Source organism: Orcinus orca, chromosome 17 (genome assembly GCF_937001465.1).
Source record: "Orcinus orca chromosome 17, mOrcOrc1.1, whole genome shotgun sequence".
Classification (NCBI taxonomy): Eukaryota; Metazoa; Chordata; class Mammalia; order Artiodactyla; family Delphinidae; genus Orcinus; species Orcinus orca.
In genome coordinates, this window is record NC_064575.1 from 42,751,281 (window position 1) to 42,770,973 (window position 19,693).

The following is a 19,693-nucleotide window of genomic DNA, read 5'->3' on the forward strand; positions in this document are numbered from 1 at the left end:
GGGTATTTTAAATAGCAGATCTTGGCTAATTATTAATAGAAAAAAATGTTCTAACAATTAGAATGTCTGAAAATTGGAAAAAGCTATTTTTCTAAGCTTGTCAATTACAGTCATTAGAAGAATTAAAACATAGGTTGGATTCAGGGCTAGGCCAGCCTATATGACATTTTAAGCAAATTGTGAAAAAGGTACCATATCTACTGGATGAGTTAATTAAAGTTGCTCTCTGTGTTGATGTATTGCCATGTCAGTTACATGACTTAGTAGAACATGGATTCAGTTTCAGCTACTACTTACCTACTCAGATGGGAAACTTTTGCAATGTCCTCTTATTAGGAATGCTGTAGATCAACTTTCTGAAGTAGGCTTGAGTTTGGAGTTAATGCCCTCTAATATTTATAAGTCTACCTTTCCAAGTGTAATGTGAATATAAATCACTGCTTTAGGTGTTCTGGTCTCCACATAGACCACATTCAAAGAAGCATAATGTCACAATAAAAAGTAATGTGAGAAGAATTTCAATCTTTACTAGTGTTTCTCAAAAACTATTAAATGTGATCAAGTTTCTAGTGCACAACTTTTCTTAAAATGTTTTTCTTTAACATTTTTCTTCATTTGTGCCTGGCTCAGTTCTCTCTTTTTTCATAATTTCTCCAGAGCAATTTTCCTGTCACACACTAACCCTCTAAAACTCTCTCTGAAACTCCTGTCCATGAGGTTTTCTCTCTTTTGTCTCATCTCTTTCTTCTGCATTTATTCTAGTTTTTCCTCTCCACATTCTTCATATTCTATAATATAAGAGAAAGGAATCATGTTGAAAAAGATAAGATTTTCCTTATATTATGAAAGAATAGGGAGAGTTTGAGCAAGTAAAAAAAGAATCTTTCCTTATTTTTCCCACTACTATCTCTAACTCTCTTTCTATCTCTATCTATTTTCCTGATTCTTTAACAGCACAGTCTGGAAACTAGGCTGAGATAGATTAAATGATTCTTTGGTAATTTCAAGAGTAGGGACATTCATATGTTAATACTTACTGAGTAGATCCTATGTCTGCAGAACCTTCCATTAGATCCTGAGGAAAGAGGCAAAGCAAGTTATGTGAATAATCCCTACTCACACGGAATTTACAGTTTCATGAGCCAGACTGGTTAAAATCACATGCAATAAATTTCGAGGAAGAATATCAATAGACAGTGAAAATGACTATAGCTGTATACCCATGAATAGCCTGGTTACCTGGATCTTGGGTGTTCAGCAAGAACAGAACTGTGGAGAAGCCAGGGAAATTTTCATGGAAGAGGTAAGTATTGAGTAAATGTTTAGACAAGGAAAAAAACATGGAACTAGGGAAATTAGTAAAGAGGTAAACTGAAGAGTCAGTGTGCAGCAGACAGCAAGTATACTAACCTGCTAGAACACAGGGTCTAGGCAAGGTGGGAAGCCTTTATTCTCACTGGGAATACAACTCTCCATCCTTTGAGCGCCCATAACACTCATTGTGTGACTTGATTGTTAGTTTATCCTATTCTGCCTTTTTCTATTTCCTTCATTAAATAACCCCTAGAAAATAGACAATATCTTCCCCTCCCCCATCCTTCTATCGCATTTCCCACAGTCTAGCAAAATGTGATTCATCAATAAATAGTTGCTGATTTAAATAGAGTTGATATGTAGTTAGAGGAGGGATAGAGATGTGGAGAAAGGGTCACATGCTTGTGCTAGTGAGTTTAAGTGTAGTATTGGAAATCACTGGAAGTTCTAACATGTCAGGGATGTGATCAAAATATTTTAGGAAAAAGAATTTTTCTGTTGTTCTACATGGGAGGTGGAAGATAAGTTCAACTTTTTATTTGCATAGGTGTTACCTGGACATTTGAGAAGAGATATCTTATATAGATGACATGTAGTACTGAACTTTAAGCTAATTTTAGCTATTGAAACTTTTGAATAAATATGTTTACTCTTGAATTTTATGGGCTAGGTAAAGTGTTCTAAGAGTATCGTGGGTGTGAATAAATTTTTTCACAAAGGATTTTTGGTATTTCTGGTTATAATCAATCAATCCTACTCTCGATACCATGCTTTGGAGTGAGATTTTGGCATGTTTTAAATAATGTCTAAGCACATGGAGTTGGAAGAAAACCTGGAGTTGTAATTCCAGATTTATATTTAACAAAATATTTTTAGGAAAGAATTACTGTAACTTTTAGGAGTTTTATCTCTTTTATTGAGAGACTACAGAACTATTTTATCAAACTAATTTCTTTTCCCTCCTGGTCTTAGGATGTTTTAGAGCAATTGCTGGCACTAATATGATTAGATATTTCTATATAGATTCATTTTCAATTCTAAAAATTCTATTCATGTGAATTCTTTGTTACTAACATTGAACACAGATTTTTTTTTACATGATTGAAATTACACAAATCATAGCTGTTGATTGGTGATTTCAGTATTTAAGCTTTCAATTATTCTTCTCATTTTGTTAACATGGATTTGAATTTTTCACCTAGATATGTTTAGAAAAAAACTTTACACTTTATTTTGACTATAAACATAATAATACTCAGTTTGTATACAGCTTCTGTATTTCTTTGTTTATGTAATGAGTAGAGTATATAAAACAAAGTTAGATTGCTATTTGTGAAGAAAAAGCAACATAGCATCTCTATTAAAGGTGGATTTCCTTATCTGATGAGTCTACCTCTGACACCAGAAGAATAGGGCTAAAATACTACAACTGAGTCTCTGATGGGACTCCAAATCTAAATTAATGAAAGGTTCATAAATGTAACATATGTAAACAATTGGAAAAACACAAAGCAAATTCTATTCTGTACACATAAATAAAGTGTACATATATCACTACATATTTAGGATTCAATGGATTTATAAAAAGAGAGGTATTTTTGCACAGATAGAAAGCCAGTGATGTCATTTTGGGAAGACTGAAAGAGTAGATATTCACCTTAATTTAAAAACAATGGGAAAAAAGCACAGCAGGGAATCTTGGAGGTAGCCAAGGTGTCCAAGTACTTCGTTATTCTAAAGAATTCCAGAAAACGGATCTCTACTCTCTAGACAAATAGGCATTAAAAGGGCTCCAGCAAACTCTATACATGGTATTCTTTTCCTTAACTTCACAATTTTAGTTAATATATTGCCTTTTTGGTTTAATTCGAATGGCACAGCTCATAAATGCAGGCTTTTTATTCTGGGGGCTGGGCCTTACAATCATAAAACTAAGGTCTTTGACAGCCTGACTGTTCCATTATAAAATGTAACATCCTTTTTAAAATAGAGAAACCCCCCAAAAGTCATGTGAAAAGAGGCCAGAATCATAAAAAATATTGGGGAGATTTCAAACAGTAGTATGAACCATATGTCATTCCTCAGAAATTTCAGTTACAAGAGCACGAGTGTGAGAATTATATAATTGGAAAAATAGAGAAAACTGAATGAAAAATTCAGAGACAGGAAATAACTGTTGCCACAAATAATTGTTCATTGTATGCATATTTTCTTAGCCCATGAAATGAAATTTCAGTTTGTTTATGAGAACTGGCTATTCTGTTCCCAGACTGGGCAGTGGCTGTCTGAATGTTTCTGTATGAATGAAAATCTCGTCTCCCAGGCAAAAAATAAATAAATAAATAAATAAAGACATTTAGCAATGCCTCTTACGTTTCTGAATGTTTTAGAACTGGTAGTTGTTTGATATATTGAAAATATACACTCCCCAAAGAAGCAAATCTAGATTCTCTGAACACATTTTGCATGGCAAACCTCTCTGGCAATTTTATGGTTTTGCATAGCTTGTAGGGAGAGACGGGAATAGCTAAATGCGTCCTGGGTTCATTAGCATAACCCTGCCCACTTCCAACACATGCCCAGAACTACCTCATTAGCTGCTGGGATTTAAGCCAAAGCATAAGACTACAGTGAATATAAGGGGAATTACTGGCAAGAGAACTCTACACCAACTTAACACTGAATCCATTACTTTTCCAAGATGAGAAAAATATTATACTAATAGGGACCATTTCTCCATCTCATTCAAATAAGAATTCAAGGTTTTAGTCTGTATCTTTCATCTAGCATAATTAGCTGTACCATAATAACACATACAGCCTGGCTGCATATATTTAAGTGCTGTCTCTCTCCCTCTTTCTTTTATTGATTTATTTTCTGGATTGCTTTGACATTGTAAACCACAGACGAGTTGGAGCCTGGCATTGAAAGGAGGTGTTCTGCAACGATTTTTTTCTTGTTTAAAGAAGTTTACTTCTACAAGAGGTAATCTGAAAATGACAGGGGCAAAGAGAAAAAAGAAAAGTGTGCTCTGGAGCAAGATGCATATGCCCCATTGTGAAGACTTTAAACAGTGGTGTAGAAGGCGGCTACCTATTTTGGAATGGGCAACACATTATAATCTGAAAGAAAACTTGCTTCCAGACACTGTGTCTGGGATAATGCTGGCAGTTCAACAGGTGACACAAGGTAATGTACTGCATTTGATTTTCCTGTTTTATGCAGAATAGATACCACTTTGCTTTCTTGGAAGAGTATTGTGACCTAAGATCTACTAATGAAATGTATTTTAATTAACTTTGGGGGAATAAACACATTGAATATCTGTATACAAATGTTTTCCTAGTTGTCTTTTTTTTTTGCTATTTTTTGATACCTAATAAGCATCAAACCAAATTTTTAATGGCATTATATATTTGCAATGTTAAAATTCATACTATATGAGTAACGATCAATAATTTCAGTAATTGTGGGAGAGTGAGTTTTTATAGTTTGACCTTTCTGATACAGCTTCCTACTTAAGCTGAATCAAGCTATAAAATATCTCCTGGCTTGAACAAGTCATTTGTAAACCTAATTAGCAGCATACAATTACCTTTGTAGTCTTGAGAGTTGCTATAAGCAAGGAGCAGACCTTTCCGTACATAAAGGAGGCTCTTTGCCAAGATCATTATTTGCAAAGAAAATCCTGTGTGTCCTTAGAGCTTACGTTTTCACATGCCGATTTAATTCTGTATCACATTACATACTGTTTGTTTCTCAATACGAAATTTAAACTGTTGAGAAGTCTGATTTTAACTTTCCCAAAGCAGATTATAAATGATATTCTGGATTTAGATAGATGTTTCTCTTGGTGAAAGCTCTTAGGTAACTAGTGTGCATACAGTGTATGATCATGTATGTGTTTTTTGTGTGTGTATTTTCCTGAAAGGTATATTCATTGTATTTTTAAAAATTAATTCAGGTAATAATTTTCTACCTGTAGCAAGAAAAGGAACTGATTTTTTCAACCTTGAGAATTTGTAAAATATTCCTTGGCACAGATTCTGTAGATTTATATTTTTTTGCAGTTTTACTACCTCCCTGGCTTGAACTATTATTCATACCATTAAATTATAAGCACTTTTCTAACTGAATTATTCTGTAGCTGGAACAAACTGGTTTATGTGTTTCTGTTTTTAGTATGATTAGGAACATCTGCACTGGTGGCTTTACTTTAAGATCCATAATACTATCATACTTTCTGGGATTCCATTTCCCTGAATAGCCTTCTATGATATTTTTAATGACCATTTTGCCAAAAGCAAAGCATAGTAGTCTTTCATAAAAATGCAAAGTAAATAGCAGGTTAAGGCATTTTTTTGGATTGTATTTATTGAATTTTAAATTCGAAGTGAAACACTACCATGGACTTTGAAACTAAGGTGATGAGCTTACAAGGACTTTTTCACCAGATAGTTTCAGTATATTTTATAAATTTATTTTGCTTTAATTTATTGTAAAGTGAAAGAAGAATATATTTCTAAAACTAAATATTTTTCATCTTTGTTAAATATCAGGTTAATAAGAAAATTTGGGGATATGATAAAGATACCTGTGATACATCATTAGCATCATCATTTAAGTGTCTTTGGTAGTTAATTGTATGGCTTTTCTTTGGATATAAATATTGAGGGGTTTTGTTTTATGAGTCATGCATTTCACCGGTTATGAAGAAATATGTTACCAGCCCCTGACTAATGAGAAGCACAAAGCTTACTCAGCCCTTGTGTCTTGGAAGTTATGGATCTGGCTCTTGGTTCTCTTGGAAGGCTCCCAGTGATTGGGCAAGGAAGCTACACTGCTAGAAAGAACTTAAAGGTCTTTGTTGGTGTATGGACAGACTAATCCTTCTAAAAGTACTTTAAAAACAATTCTCTCAAACTTTCTCATGCTTACTCACTATGGGTAAATATCATAAGTTACCATTTGTTGTAAGGGGCATTGTTGTAAATCCCTTATATACATTATCTTACCCTATCACAACAAAATCCCAAATGATAGCAGTCCTCCATTTTCCACATGAGAAAGTGGAAGCTTAGACAAGTAAATAATTTTCCCTGGACTTCATGCCTGATAAGTGATAGAGTCAGGACTTGATTCCAAAGCTAACACTCAACATTTTATGTTTTATACTCTACACTGCCAAAATAACTAGACTTTTTCATAATACCAATGTTATTAGTAATAGAAGGCATTTCTTTGGAAAGGTGCAAACATCCTTTCCTTTAAATTGTCTTTGCATTTAGGTTTCACCCCTGTAGTTTTCAGACTCAAAGGCAGAGTGACAAGGGCAATAACTACAGTAGAACATGGAGTAAGGAAGGCACTTAGATATCATTACCTGCTATTCATGTGAATACAGTATTGGCAATCATTATCAACTCCATTTCTTTAGGAAAAATTAGAAGAAAGAAGGGGTAATTTTTGCTCTTGCATCATAATGCAAACAATAGAAACAAAGATCTGATTTTACTCTACCAGTCTTTGAAGCAGCTTTTCAGTTATTCAACATAGTTGAATTACATGAAATTGTTGAATTCAATGATTTTTAACCTACAAATACAAAAAATTATATAATTCAATCCAGTAGTTGTTTTTAATTCTTCTTTCTCTAGAAATGCATTTAAAATTAAGGTTAAAGGAAACTAACATTTGAGTCTTTTCTATATGTCAAATACCAAGGAGCCATTTTAACTTACTTTATTAAAGATTTCCTAGTTGTTAAATATAGACACTTGTCAGTCATCATCACAATTGATTCCTCTGTGGTATTTTCTGTGTTGACTATAGCCTTTTTAAAACCATTTCTTCTCTTGGGTTTTAGACACTGCTCTTCTGTTTATATTCTGCTACCTCTCTGGCCTTCTCTTATTATGAGCCTTTGCAGATTTTGCTTCCTACTCTATCTACCCATTAAACATTAGTGTCCTGGAGACTCAAACACTGGGCCTTCTTCTCTGAAAATGAATGCCTTAGGCTATTTCATCTGCATCAGAGGCTGTAAACACCTTAACTGTACTATTGAAACTTTCTTCTCAACCCGAGATCCACGTCTTCAACTATACAAACCTAGAATCTCCTAAAAGCACTTCAAAGGCAACGCTAGTCTTCTAAAAGAAACAAACTGAATGATGCCACCATCCTAACCAGAATTATAATAATAAATAATAATAACAGTAATTTTTAGACACAAAAGAACACTTGACATATATACAAAACTGAGGCTTATAGAGAATAAATAACTTGCTTAAAGTCACACAGTAAATGAGTTAGAAGAGATAGGATTTTAACCCAAGTGGTCTGGCTCCAGGGACTATGTTCTCACCTTTGTACCAGACTACCTCTCACAGAGTCTCAAGTCATTCTCAACTCTTCCCTCTCTTTTGCTACTCTACCATCTAGTGTACAATCAACCACCAGGTTCTGTTGTTTCTATTCCCTAAATATCTTTCCAAACTAGTAGTCTTACTTCATGTTCCCGGCTACTGCCCTAGTTCACTGACCTACTGAAATCATCGTCTTGTAGGTCTTCATTCTCTACTCTATCTCCTCCTGCAGGCCATTCCATACTATAGCTGGAATGATCATAAAAATCTAAACATCAATTCCCTGTTCATAATTCTTCAGTGACCCTCTGTTTCCTCTAGGATAAAAACCCGATTCTTCAGAATAATCTATTAGATCATTAATAATCTGGGCCTCTTAATGCAAAGTTCTACTCAAAGAGATCTTTCCTCTGAGAATCCCTCCCAATCTCCTGGGAAAGATGTATGTTTTCTTACCTCCGACTCCCTTTGTACTTTTTACATATCTCTATGATAGGCCTTATCAGATTGCATTGTAATCTTTTGGTACAACTCTTTATGCACTGGTGGGTAAGCTTTGGAAAGAATGTCTTAATCTTTATATTTTTGCCGACTTGTACCTGGTGCATCGACATAGGTTTTCAGTAACATAGGTTTTCAGTAAATGTTTCTCCATATCATTAAATAAACAATTTAGCTCCTGAAGCCTCTGATTGTGGTAACATGCTGCCACTCTAGGAAAGAAATTAAATTTAAATTAATTCTAATGTCTTCAAAATAAATGTAATAAAGATATCGATAGTAAAATTTACATAAAAATGTGAGTAATTAATTTCTTCCAATTTCCCTTACTTCCCTGAATTTATAAACTTATAGCCCACCAGACAAATCTGGTAAAAGATTGGTCTGTGTTTCCTTCATCCCAGTGTTTAATTTTTCTCCAAAATTAACCCATCTGTATAGTTCATATGAAAATCTAGGTGCCTGGCTTCTCTTGAAAAAGGGAAATACATGGCCATAAGAGGCCCATGTTCCCATGTGGTAAAAACCTGCTCGCTCCCCCTGTGGACAGGGCATGTGCTTTGTATTTTGCTACAGTTTCCACCATTCACACATCTGCTGCCACTCTTCCTCCTAGTGTCCCTATTATCTGCCTATCCCTATGAGTGTCTGAATTTGTATCCCCTGCCAAGACACTTTCTAACATGTTTTGTTGAAATGCCTTGAACTCATTCTTGAATAAAATCTTTAAAAGAGAATACGTAAGACTAGGCTCTTAACTTAAATCCGCACAACTTTTAGGTCTGTGGACTTGCATGAATATATTCTAATATATTTCATTTCTTTTTTTTTGTTTTTCTTTTGTTTTTAATTTTTTTTCTTTCTATGTTTTTTCTTTTTTTCTTTTTCAAAGAGCAGGCGCTGGGCCCCACTGCAGGCAGGCGCACCCATCCGGGGAAGGTGAGGGGTTCTTCCCACGTGCTCTGGCACTCGCCACAGTGGCCACTGGGCTTGGGAGGGGCAGCAACTGGGGGTTCCGGTACCCCAAGGCTCCCTCTCAGATAGCTAGAGAAGGCTTTCTCACCGACGGCGCGTCGTCCCCCACCCATCGTCTTCCCTTCGAGCCCACGGAGGCGCTCCATGAGACGTCAGTCCTTGACTGGGCGGAGGAGTGGGGCCTGCTGCAGTATGGGTAGGCACACGGCCCACAGGAGCGTTCACGGTCAGGGCCGGGGCACGACCTGTGCTGCTCTCAGTCTCGTCCAGTGGGCTCTTGAAGGGGGGAGCACGCCCGAGAAGCGTGACAGCCTCCCCTCTCGCAGGCCCTGGCCCACCACGATCACCCCCATGCCCGCCTGCGACCCCCACAAAGGGGCACACGTGGCGTTCGCCCGGCCAAAGTCAGTCTCCCCAGGGCACACCGCAAGAGGATGACCACGACGAGGTGGCACCTAGCTCCACCGAGGGGTGGGGGACAGGCACGCCTCTCTTACCGTCTCGAACCCCCCAAGAGAGCTGCTCACGGGACACACCACCGTGGCGGGGACCAGAGGAGCGTGCTGGGAAAGGGAAATGACACCACCGCTCGGCCTCAGGCACCTGAGGGACGACCTGGAGCGCTCCAGGGGCACCACAGAGGGCCCGGAGAGGCACGCTCAGGCACCGACAGGGGCGCGCAGCGCGGGTCGGGACCCCCCGCCCCCGGGCGGGAACCCCCCCCCGCCCCACCTCAGGGAGAACCAATGGCGAGGCACACGCCAAGGAGGCAAAGCGAGAGTGTCTGCTGCGTCAGAGGACCACGGCTCCCCCGAGGCCGTGAGGCAGGGGGCGGGAGACTGAGGGTCAGGGCTGGAGGCCGCACCCCTCCCTTCCACACACCCCTCGACGGGGCTGGGGTGGGGGAGGCGAGGGGCAGGAACGTCTGTCCCTAGTGTGGCGTGGCTTAAGCCTGGCCAGGGAGAGCATGAATACTTCATTTCTTTATAATTCTATGTATTTTCTGTTATTTATGTTAAGAAAGTATTCTAGGAAGGGGTTCATAGGCTATACCAGACTGCTAAAGGAGTCCTCAAAGTAGATATTTACTCCCCGAAGTAAATAAATAGGTGTATGTGTGCTCATTTCAAAGAAAAAACGAAAAGGAATTTTAGGACATTCTTTCACCATGTTCAAATATTTCTTAGAAATGCTTTGTGTTTTTTAAAATATTAAAAACATTTGGGAGCACTCAGTACTAACATCAGGTGAAAACCATTATAACTGGCATCTACCACAGTGTTCTTTAACTGACATCTTGTAGGACCTCACTACAGAATGTAGTTTGAAGGTGAACAAACATTCTAGAGAATGTCATTGACTTAAACATGTCACTAACATGGTTGGCAAGTTAAGCAGTATGACTCTAGAGTATTTAGCTCACATTCTACCCTGAATGACCACTTGCAGGAAATATTTTCTTTTTTTTTCCAATCTGAAAAACTCAAGCATTGAGACAGGGTGGAGACCTAAAATGCATGACTTGCCATATAAGTATCTAATACACTGAGGAGGAATATGAGAATGTTTTGACTTGCATTCCAACGGATCACCTAGAATTTTTGTTGCCAAACCATGAAAATTTTATGCTGCCATAGGGTTGCCTGATATTCAAACCACAGTGTTCTGAGCCACAGACAAAGGGTGTATGTTCCTTATAATTATGTAGAACTTGTGGCATTACTGGCACCAAAATGTGTGGAAGCGGATCTTCATTGCACTCCTGAGGGCAGCTTAGTGACACGTGGAACGATAAGTGGAAATTCCTGAAGCATACTGCACTTTGAAAATTAAAGGCTTATCTGAGAACTTTTCCCTGCATGGTCTCAGCCCTGAGGGTTAAGAATCCTAGCATTAGCTACATATCTCTAACCTAACACCCTTAATCACTATAAACATGTAGATTATAATGTAGAGAGATTATAATGATTTATTATATCTAGTAACTTTTCTCCAGGAACAATGCAGCCAAATATTGCTAAATAAATCTAAATTATACTTTCCCTGACCTCCATAAAAATGGACACAGGAGCTAGGAACACTCTGCTGGCTTTTCACTTCTCCATTTCCCCTCATCCCATGACACATGCTCTTACCCATAGCTCTAGGCTTCATTCAGCACTTCTGATTTCCTTTTTCTCATAAATGTAAATTAATGGTGATTTATATATTCAAAGGCTATTTATATATTTCTGCACTTAGAATAATACTCCCTATAATATTTAGACCTGTTCACATGGAAGAACCATGACCTTCCAATTTAGAGTGGTGAAAACTTGGGAAGGTTTGCAACAAACAGATGTGTAGTGGCTGTGAAGATAAGGTGTGTGACCTATATAGTAATAGACTTCTGTTTTTGCCAGCTAGGATCCATCCTTGCTTCTTTTAGTAATTAAGCCTTGGATTTGTTTTGAGGAACAACCCCTCTTCCATTTTTGGTATACATGGTTCAGGTGAGATTCTAATTTTGGCTCTAGGATGATCAGAAAAATAAGTCTCCCTCAACCAGGATTCTCAACTTTGGGGCCCACTGGAACCACCTTGGGGCCTAAAAGAACATTGGTACCTGGGCCAGTGACAAACAATTAAATCAGCTTTCCTGGGAGTAGTTCCCAGACATGGAGGCATTGTGTTTCTTCTTTTATAAATTGTCCCAGATTCTAATGTGCATCAGTGTTGAGAGCTGCAACCGGACAGTTGTTGATCCAGGCGAAGACTTGTGGCTCGTCTTGATAATTAGCACAATTCCATACACCTGGCCAGGAACTGGTTCAATGGTGACAATTTCCCCCCTAGGCACAAGGGGGTTTACAACACAACAAAACAGTCATTTCCTATTTTAAAATGGTGATGGCAATACAAATGACCTGAAAGGTCCACTCACTCTGGATCCTAGGACATGTGTGGAACCTTTCAGAAAGAAAGGAAAAGACATCTTCCTTTGTGCTGAGACTACTAACAGTCAGGATGATGTGCCTCTACAACTTCCCTGGGCCTCCAAAGCCTGAAAATGAAGCCAACCCAGCAAAGGGCGTAGCAGAGAGAAACTGAGTACTGAAGATAGCTAGTACACTTCTGACTTTTCACTTGCATGTGCAAACACTTTTTTGGTTGTTGTTAATTAGGTTTAAGTTGGATTACTTCTAATCACCTTAACTACACATTTGAGGGTTATTGCAATTTAAATGTGTTACACAAATTGTCTCTAATTTTATACAACCCAGCAAGATAGATATTTCATACTTTACAGTCCTTTTCATGAGAAGAGGAGTTTGAGGTTGAGAACACTGGGTGACTTGCCCTCAATTCTAATACTGCTAAGAGGGATTGAAATGTAAATCTGCTGGGCTCCATCTTTCATCCCTCACTGCTCTCTGTTCTCCAGTTTGCTTTGTGTATAACAGACATAACCTGAGTGGGACTGGGAATGAACTGAGCAGCACACTGCACAACAGCCCCTCAGGCTGCCCCATCACATGATGACATGTCACCTTCCTTGATAAAATAAAACCCAGAGATTCTGGTTGAGAGGGGAAGAGGGCTGTGCCAGTGGGAAGAAGTACCTATACCAGAGCTCCTGTTCTTTCCCTTGAGAGCCTCTCATACCCCCTGCTACACTACCTTAGGGTGTGGGAGGAAGGATAGATGTGCTTTAATACTGGCCTGAGCATCAACGGACAATAGCTTTTACCATGTGGCAGAGGTGACACAGGATAAAATGTCTGTATGAGAGTTTACTAAAAGCTAGGGAGAAATAAAAGGGGAAAATAGTCCTTATCCTCTATTCTTTATTATACTGAAAGTCACCCCCATCTATTCAGTTGTCTATGCCAGAAGTCTAGTGGGGATCTTTACTGCCTTTTCCCCCTTCAGCCATATTCAGTTATTCAAGTTTTATAAATTCTTTCCTTTTAATGTCTCTCTAATGTATCTGAATGCCCATTGTCCTTGTGGCAACCTCCCTGGTAATAGTAGATATTACATTTGCTAAATGCTTAAAATGTGCCACAAAATGTGCTAAACATTCACTGCGTGCTATATCATTGAATCTTCATAATAACCCAAGAGTTTGATATTACTTATATTTTACAGATGAAGGAAGGCTGATTAGTTTGCTTGTATTGCAAGGTAATACAGTTTCTATAAATCATAGGAAGTGTTTAAATGTGTGTCTTTCTAAATCTTGAGTCCGTGCTCCTATCTTAATAAAAAGTCACCATTATTCATTTCTTGCCAGTTAGAATGTCTTCTCATTTATAATTTTGTCCCTCTATTATCTATTTTCAAACTGCACAAAATAATTAAGTTATACAGTGGGTATCTTTGTTTTAAATTCCTTCAGCTGTGCCATTGCAAATGGCTTTTTAATTTGCTATTTTACTCTTCATAGCGTCCTTGTTTCACACCATCTCACTGGCCTCTCTCACTTTCCCTTCTCATCCCTTCTCATCCCTTCCGTCTTGGCTCCCTGGAACTCCAAATACTTCCCTGGAACTGAAACTGCAGGTGCATTTTTATTGGCTTGTATAATGTTGGGAGCCAATGTATAAATATTAGAAGACTTCATTTTAAAATTGAGAGTTTTTTTTCCTCATTTAAATCTAATCATCTAACAGCAAAGGGCTAATATTCCTGAATGGAAACAAGAGGCTGAAGTTGACCGGTGCCTGCACCCTTTATGTAGGCATAGACTTTGCAATTTTTCATATTCCCCAACACTCTCTATCCTTTTACATTAATACCGCTTCACTCCTGTTATTCATCCTCTTCAGATCTAGAGTAGGATGTTCTCAAACTCAACTCAAAGACACTCTGATTGCCCAAACGTATCAAAGCATTCAGAAAAACAAGTTGTTTTATATAAAAAGCAAACTATAAATATCCAACTTTTCTCTCTTTATACAGGCATGAACTTCTGAAAATGTTTTTTCAAGGCCCTTCAATATCTGGATCTCACATACATCTCTCCTTACATTCATCCTATGTTCTAGTTACACTGAACTGCTCTTAGTGTTCTAAAGGATCATGCTTGTTTTGCCTCAGGACATTTGCACATACTGCTTCCTCTTAAATGGATAATCTTTCTCCCCTGGCCCCCTTCACCTGATTATATCTTAGCACATTTCAGGCTGGGTTTAGCTCTGTAGTTCTGAACCTTGGCTGTATATTATAATCTCTTTCAGCACTTAAAAAAAAATACCCATGCCCAAGCAAGCCCTATGCCAATTAAATCAAAATCTCTGAGGAATTTAGGGCAAATCATTTAATATTCTGCACCTCAGCTTCCTCAACTAATGATAACAAATAAAGTAAAATGAGCAGCTAGGGTTGAGAACTATGGGCTTTCAGAAGATGCTTGATAGATACCTCTATTTTGTATTCCCAGAGTACCCTCTCTTTTCCACTTAATTAACTCTGTCACATTTGTTTTTGATTTATATTTGATTTTTCTTCTAAGCTATAAGTTCCTTGGTGGCAGGGACTGTTTACCGTTTAGGATGACCAGTCATCCTGGTTTTAGCAATGAATGTCCTGAGTCCTAGGAAACCCTTCTAGCTCTTATCAATGCCTTTGGCACATAGTAGGTGCTCAAATGTTTCTTGATAGTAAAAAATCATAATTGAGATGATGGGATAGAGCTTTCCTGTGGCTACTCTCCCCATGGAAACTTTTAATCTCTTACTGTTTCTAATATTTAAGCTTGTAGGTCTGTTGATCATGAAACTTTTTGATCATGGTAATTATTTTCACTCTTGTGAGATCTCACCTGTACAATAAGCTACAGTATGAAAACATGATGTATTTTGCCTTAACCCCTCAAGTGATTAGAACCAATGATCTTTGATTAACAATACTTGTCTGTGAACCAAGAGAATGTCTTTCTATAGGAATTTTGTTTCACACAGTTGTGTTTCTTGGATATATGTAAATTTACCCTGAGAGACCCACTTGTAATATCACTTAACCCTGAGCCCACTGATGCTGTGAACCAGACAGCTGATTATATTGTGGTTTGTTAATAACAGTGCTAAGACCACCATAAACCAGTTGCCAGAGGGAAAAAACTTTTATCATTACCCACACAGTTTGTGTTTGATTGCTTATATATAATTCTTGGAAGTGCCTACTACCACCTAATTATTTTGTTTTCAAGAATACTAATCTGTCTTCCTAGGGTTCTTTATTCATTTCTATTTTAAAAAATTCTTGAAAAAGTAGTCCTTTGCTATGTTCTTGGAAAGAGAGAAGAAAAAGACAACAATCCAGCCCACAAGGGCCTTATTATTTTTTCCTTCCTCAGAAATTTGTACAAAAGGATATGAGAATATGATCTTGTTATTTCAACCTTGAAGATATTCCGGTGTGGGTACATAAGGGTGGGAACATTTTCTTAATGAAAGTTTGTAGAGTATTGGTTTCAGCCACTTTCTGAGTAGATTGTATAACCTAGGGAGCTGCCAAAGATTTCTGTGTTTTTATTAAGAAAAGTGAAGAGTAGTACAATCCTATCTATATAACATGACATGAAATGAATGTTTGGTTGTAAAAACTGGATCAACATAGAGAAGAAAACGACAGTCTTAAAAAATTGGCAAGATTTGATTACCTAAGGGCACATGGTATTGTATGAAATGGAATTTTAAGAAATCAAGTCCTGCCAAGCACTCTTTCTCTGGAGAGGATTTCAAGGGAGCTATATACACAGGTAACATTTAGGGAATGTATCCTACTTTATTAGCTGAATTAGTGTTTTAAACCATAGATCTAGCAAACCTGGAGTGGAGCAAAACAATTTAGGCCTGAGGTTGAAGAGCTATTTCCTTTTTTTTTGTTAAGCTAAGATTTGGATGTGCTTGTAGAAAGAAAAGAGACGTATCATCAGAGCTGACCTTGAGGCAGGCCCTGGTCTTTTTATCATATCAGTAGCATGGATGAAGAAATAGTACAAGAGCAAAAACATACACATGTGGACATAGCCTTTCCCATCAAGAAATCTGTCTTCCTCGGTGTTCTATTTTGACCCCTCCTATTAGCAGTCCTCCTCTTGGGTGGGGGAAGTGGAAGGTGGTGGAGAGGAGTCTGAGGACTTCTGCTCTACCACTTGAGCTGAGGTTGTGACACTGTAACTAGAGAGAGGTGGATGGAATCAAGATATTTGAGAAGGTAGAATTGAGGTCAGGTCCAGGGAGGTTAGCTAAGGCATACAAACTCAGCTTGTGAGTGTAAAGTTTAGCACCTGGGTGTCAACTAGTGGGACCAGAACACAAAAGGTAAAACTGGAAAATAAAGTGTCAGAAGCTCAGGCAAAGTGTAAGAGCAGCTCAGGATTAGTATCTGAGTCCAAGGTCCTGGGTAAAAAGTTTTCAATTACAGTCTAGGGACCCAGCAGCATGAATAGATCTCATAGTCTTTTCTAATTTTCTATCCAGGACATGAGCAGGCCTCAAATTTTGGTAGGTGGGCCTGAGCCCATAGGAGGTAGTGAGAAGATGCACCAAGCTGGCAAAGAGAAATAAGGAAGAAGACATTAGCCAGCAGTTAATGTAAAGTGGGGAGGAAAGTTCTTATCCTCTGCTGGTCCTGGGCCTAGTGTGTGGTTTAGAGGAGTGCTATATAAACTTGGTCCTCAAAAAACAAAAACAAAAATCAAAAACAAAAGCAAAAAAACCAATAAAATATGCCATGGTAAAGTTCCTGTTCAACTTTACTCAGAGTATTCAAGGAGAAAGATGGTCAGGACCTGTGAGAAGCCTTGAAGCTCCCAGTCATGCTCTATGTGGTCAGCACCTCCTAAAAAATCTAGCATTCAGCACCCTTGAGTTGGTACTGGGTTCTGCAATGAACTGCTTATTAACCTCATTTCCTGACCTCTTTATAATCTTCTTGACCACTTAACCTCGCTTATGCCTTCATCCACCTGATAATCAGGACATTTCTTTGCTTTGATCCTTTGTTTTCCTTCTCATACTCTTCATAGCTTTGGGTAAATGTATCATTTTATTCCTAGGCCTCTTTCTTTTTTTATTGGAGCCCCATGAAAGAGATACCAGTACTTAGCTTGATGCACACTAGTTTACTTACAAATGGAATTAATTCTTATTAGCTTCCTTAACAATAGATCTCACAATATAATTGGAGACCTGGATACAAAAGCAGGTAATTATAATAATTTTGGTAGGTTGTACAAATGAAGAATGTATAAGGTACAGCAATAGCACTGATAACATAAACTTTTCCTAGAGTGGGGATGAGATTGGTAGTCAGGGAAAGTTTCAAGAGGACATTATACTTTAACTGCATCTTGAAGGCTAATACAAGTTTCCCAGTTAGCCCATGGATATAGAGCACTATAGAAAGAAGAAAAATATGCAGTGTTAAGAAGAATAAAAGAACATAGCTTGTTTAAATACTTGTCAATAATCTAACTTGGTGGGAGTTGTAGCTGGAGAAGTTAGCAGAGTCCAGATCATAAAAGTCTTCTTGAGTAACATGGAAAAAGTGTTTGGGCTTATTTTCCAGGGTAATGGAGCACATTGATGGATCTTGAAGGATGCCAGGGAGTGACAAAAGTTTGTGTTATAGAATAATCACTCTGGCAGCAGCTTAATTACATACTTGACAGAGGCAAGAAACTACTTAGGAAAGACTAATTAGGAGAAATCCTGTTCAGGAAAGAAAAAACGGTGGTCTGAACAGAGAAAGGCAGCATTGGGAGCAGTAGGAGAGACAGAATCCACCAGTATTAAATGGAATAGATAAGGTGATCAATGTGCTCTGCAATGTGAGGGTGAAAAAGAGAAGGAGACAATATTTTTTATAACTTCTAGGTTTCTGAATTGGGTGACTATTTGCGTGACAATGCCATTTTCTGAGATAGGGCATAAGTAAACAAGGAACTACCAGCATTTTTGTCTGTTTGCTTTGTTTTTAATGCTTTAATTGTTTTGTTGTTATAGCAGAATTTGGTGTGGGAGGGATCAAAATAATTAATAAATAATTTTCATTTTGGATTTGCTATGTGAGTGCCTGTGGGATCTCCTGTAATTGATTTCTAATCTCATAGTGTTTTGGTCAGGAAAGATGCTTGATATGATTTCAATTTTCTAAAATTTACCAAGGCTTGATTTGTGACCCAAGATATGATCTATCCTGGAGAATGTTCCATGTGCACTTGAGAAAAAAGTGCACAAGGAAACCTTGTGTTTCCTTATTTGTTTTCTGTTTGGATGATCTGTCCATTGGTGTAAGTAGGGTGTTAAAGTCCCTCACTATTATTGTTACTGTCAATTTCTTCTTTTATGGCTGTTAGCATTTGCCTTATGTATTGAGGTGCTCCTATGCTGGGAGCATAGGTATTTACAATTGCTATATCTTCTTGGATTGATCCTTTGATCATTATGTAGTGTCCTTCCTTGTCTCTTGTAATAGTCTTTATTTTAAAGTCTATCTTGTCTGAGTATTGCTACTCCAACTTTCTTCTGATTCCCATTTTCATGGAATATCTTTTTCCATCCCCTCACTTTCAGTCTGTATGTGTCCCTAGGTCTGAAATAGGTCTCTTGTAGACAGCATATATATGGGTCTTGTTTTTGTATCCATTCAGCCAGTCTGTGTTTTTTGGTTGGAGCATTTAATCCATGTACATTTAAGGTAATTATTGATATGTATATTCCTATTACCATTTTCATAATTGTTTTGGGTTTATTCTTGTAGGTCTTTTTCTTCTCTAGTGTTTCCTGCCTAGAGAAGTTCCTTTAGCATTTGTTGTAATGCTGGTTTGGTGGTGCTGAATTCCCTTAACTTTTGCTTGTCTGTAAAGCTTTTGATTTCTCTGTCAATTCTGAATGAGATCCTTGCTGGGGAGAGTAATCTTGGGAGTAGGTTTATCCCTTTGTCCTGCCATTCCCTTCTGGCCTGCCATTCCCTTCTGGCCTGCCAAGTTTCTGCTGAAAGATCACCTGATAATTTTATGGAGATTCCCTTGTAGGTTATTTGTTACTTTTCCCTTGCTGCTTTTATTTTTCTTTGTATTTAATTTTTGTTAGCTTGATTAATATGTGTCTTGGCATGTTTCTCCTTGGCTTTATGCTGTGTGGAACTCTGCACTTCCTGCACTTGATTGACTATTTCCTTTCCCATATTAGGGAAGTTTTCAACTCTAATCTCTTGAAATATTTTCTCAGTCCCTTTCTTTCTCTCTTCTTCTTCTGGGACCCCTATAATTCAAATGTTGGTGCGTTTGATGTTGTCCCAGATTCTCTGAGACTGTCCTCAATTCTTTTCATTCTTTTTTCTTTATTCTGTTTAACTTCATCATTCTATCTTTCAGCTCACTTATTCATTCTTCTGCCTCAGTTATTCTGCTGTTGATTCATTCTTGGGTATTTTTTTTTTTTTTTTTGCGGTACGCGGGCCTCTCACTGTTGTGACCTCTCCCGTTGCGGAGCACAGGCTCTGGACATGCAGGCCCAGTGGCCATGGCTCACGAGCCCAGC

The 19,693-nt window shown here is 38.0% G+C and overlaps 1 protein-coding gene across 1 annotated transcript in view; it reads left to right on the forward strand.

Moving 5' to 3' along the window:
- The first annotated feature begins 3,877 nt into the window (after nt 1-3,877).
- The window catches only part of SLC26A7 (solute carrier family 26 member 7), a 183,671-nt gene continuing 167,855 nt past the window's right edge, over nt 3,878-19,693 (forward strand). Inside the window, exon 1 of the mRNA XM_004283220.3 lies at nt 3,878-4,503. Within this exon, the coding sequence (XP_004283268.1) occupies nt 4,311-4,503 (193 nt within the window). The 5' untranslated portion in view covers nt 3,878-4,310. The remainder of the gene's footprint in view (nt 4,504-19,693) is intronic.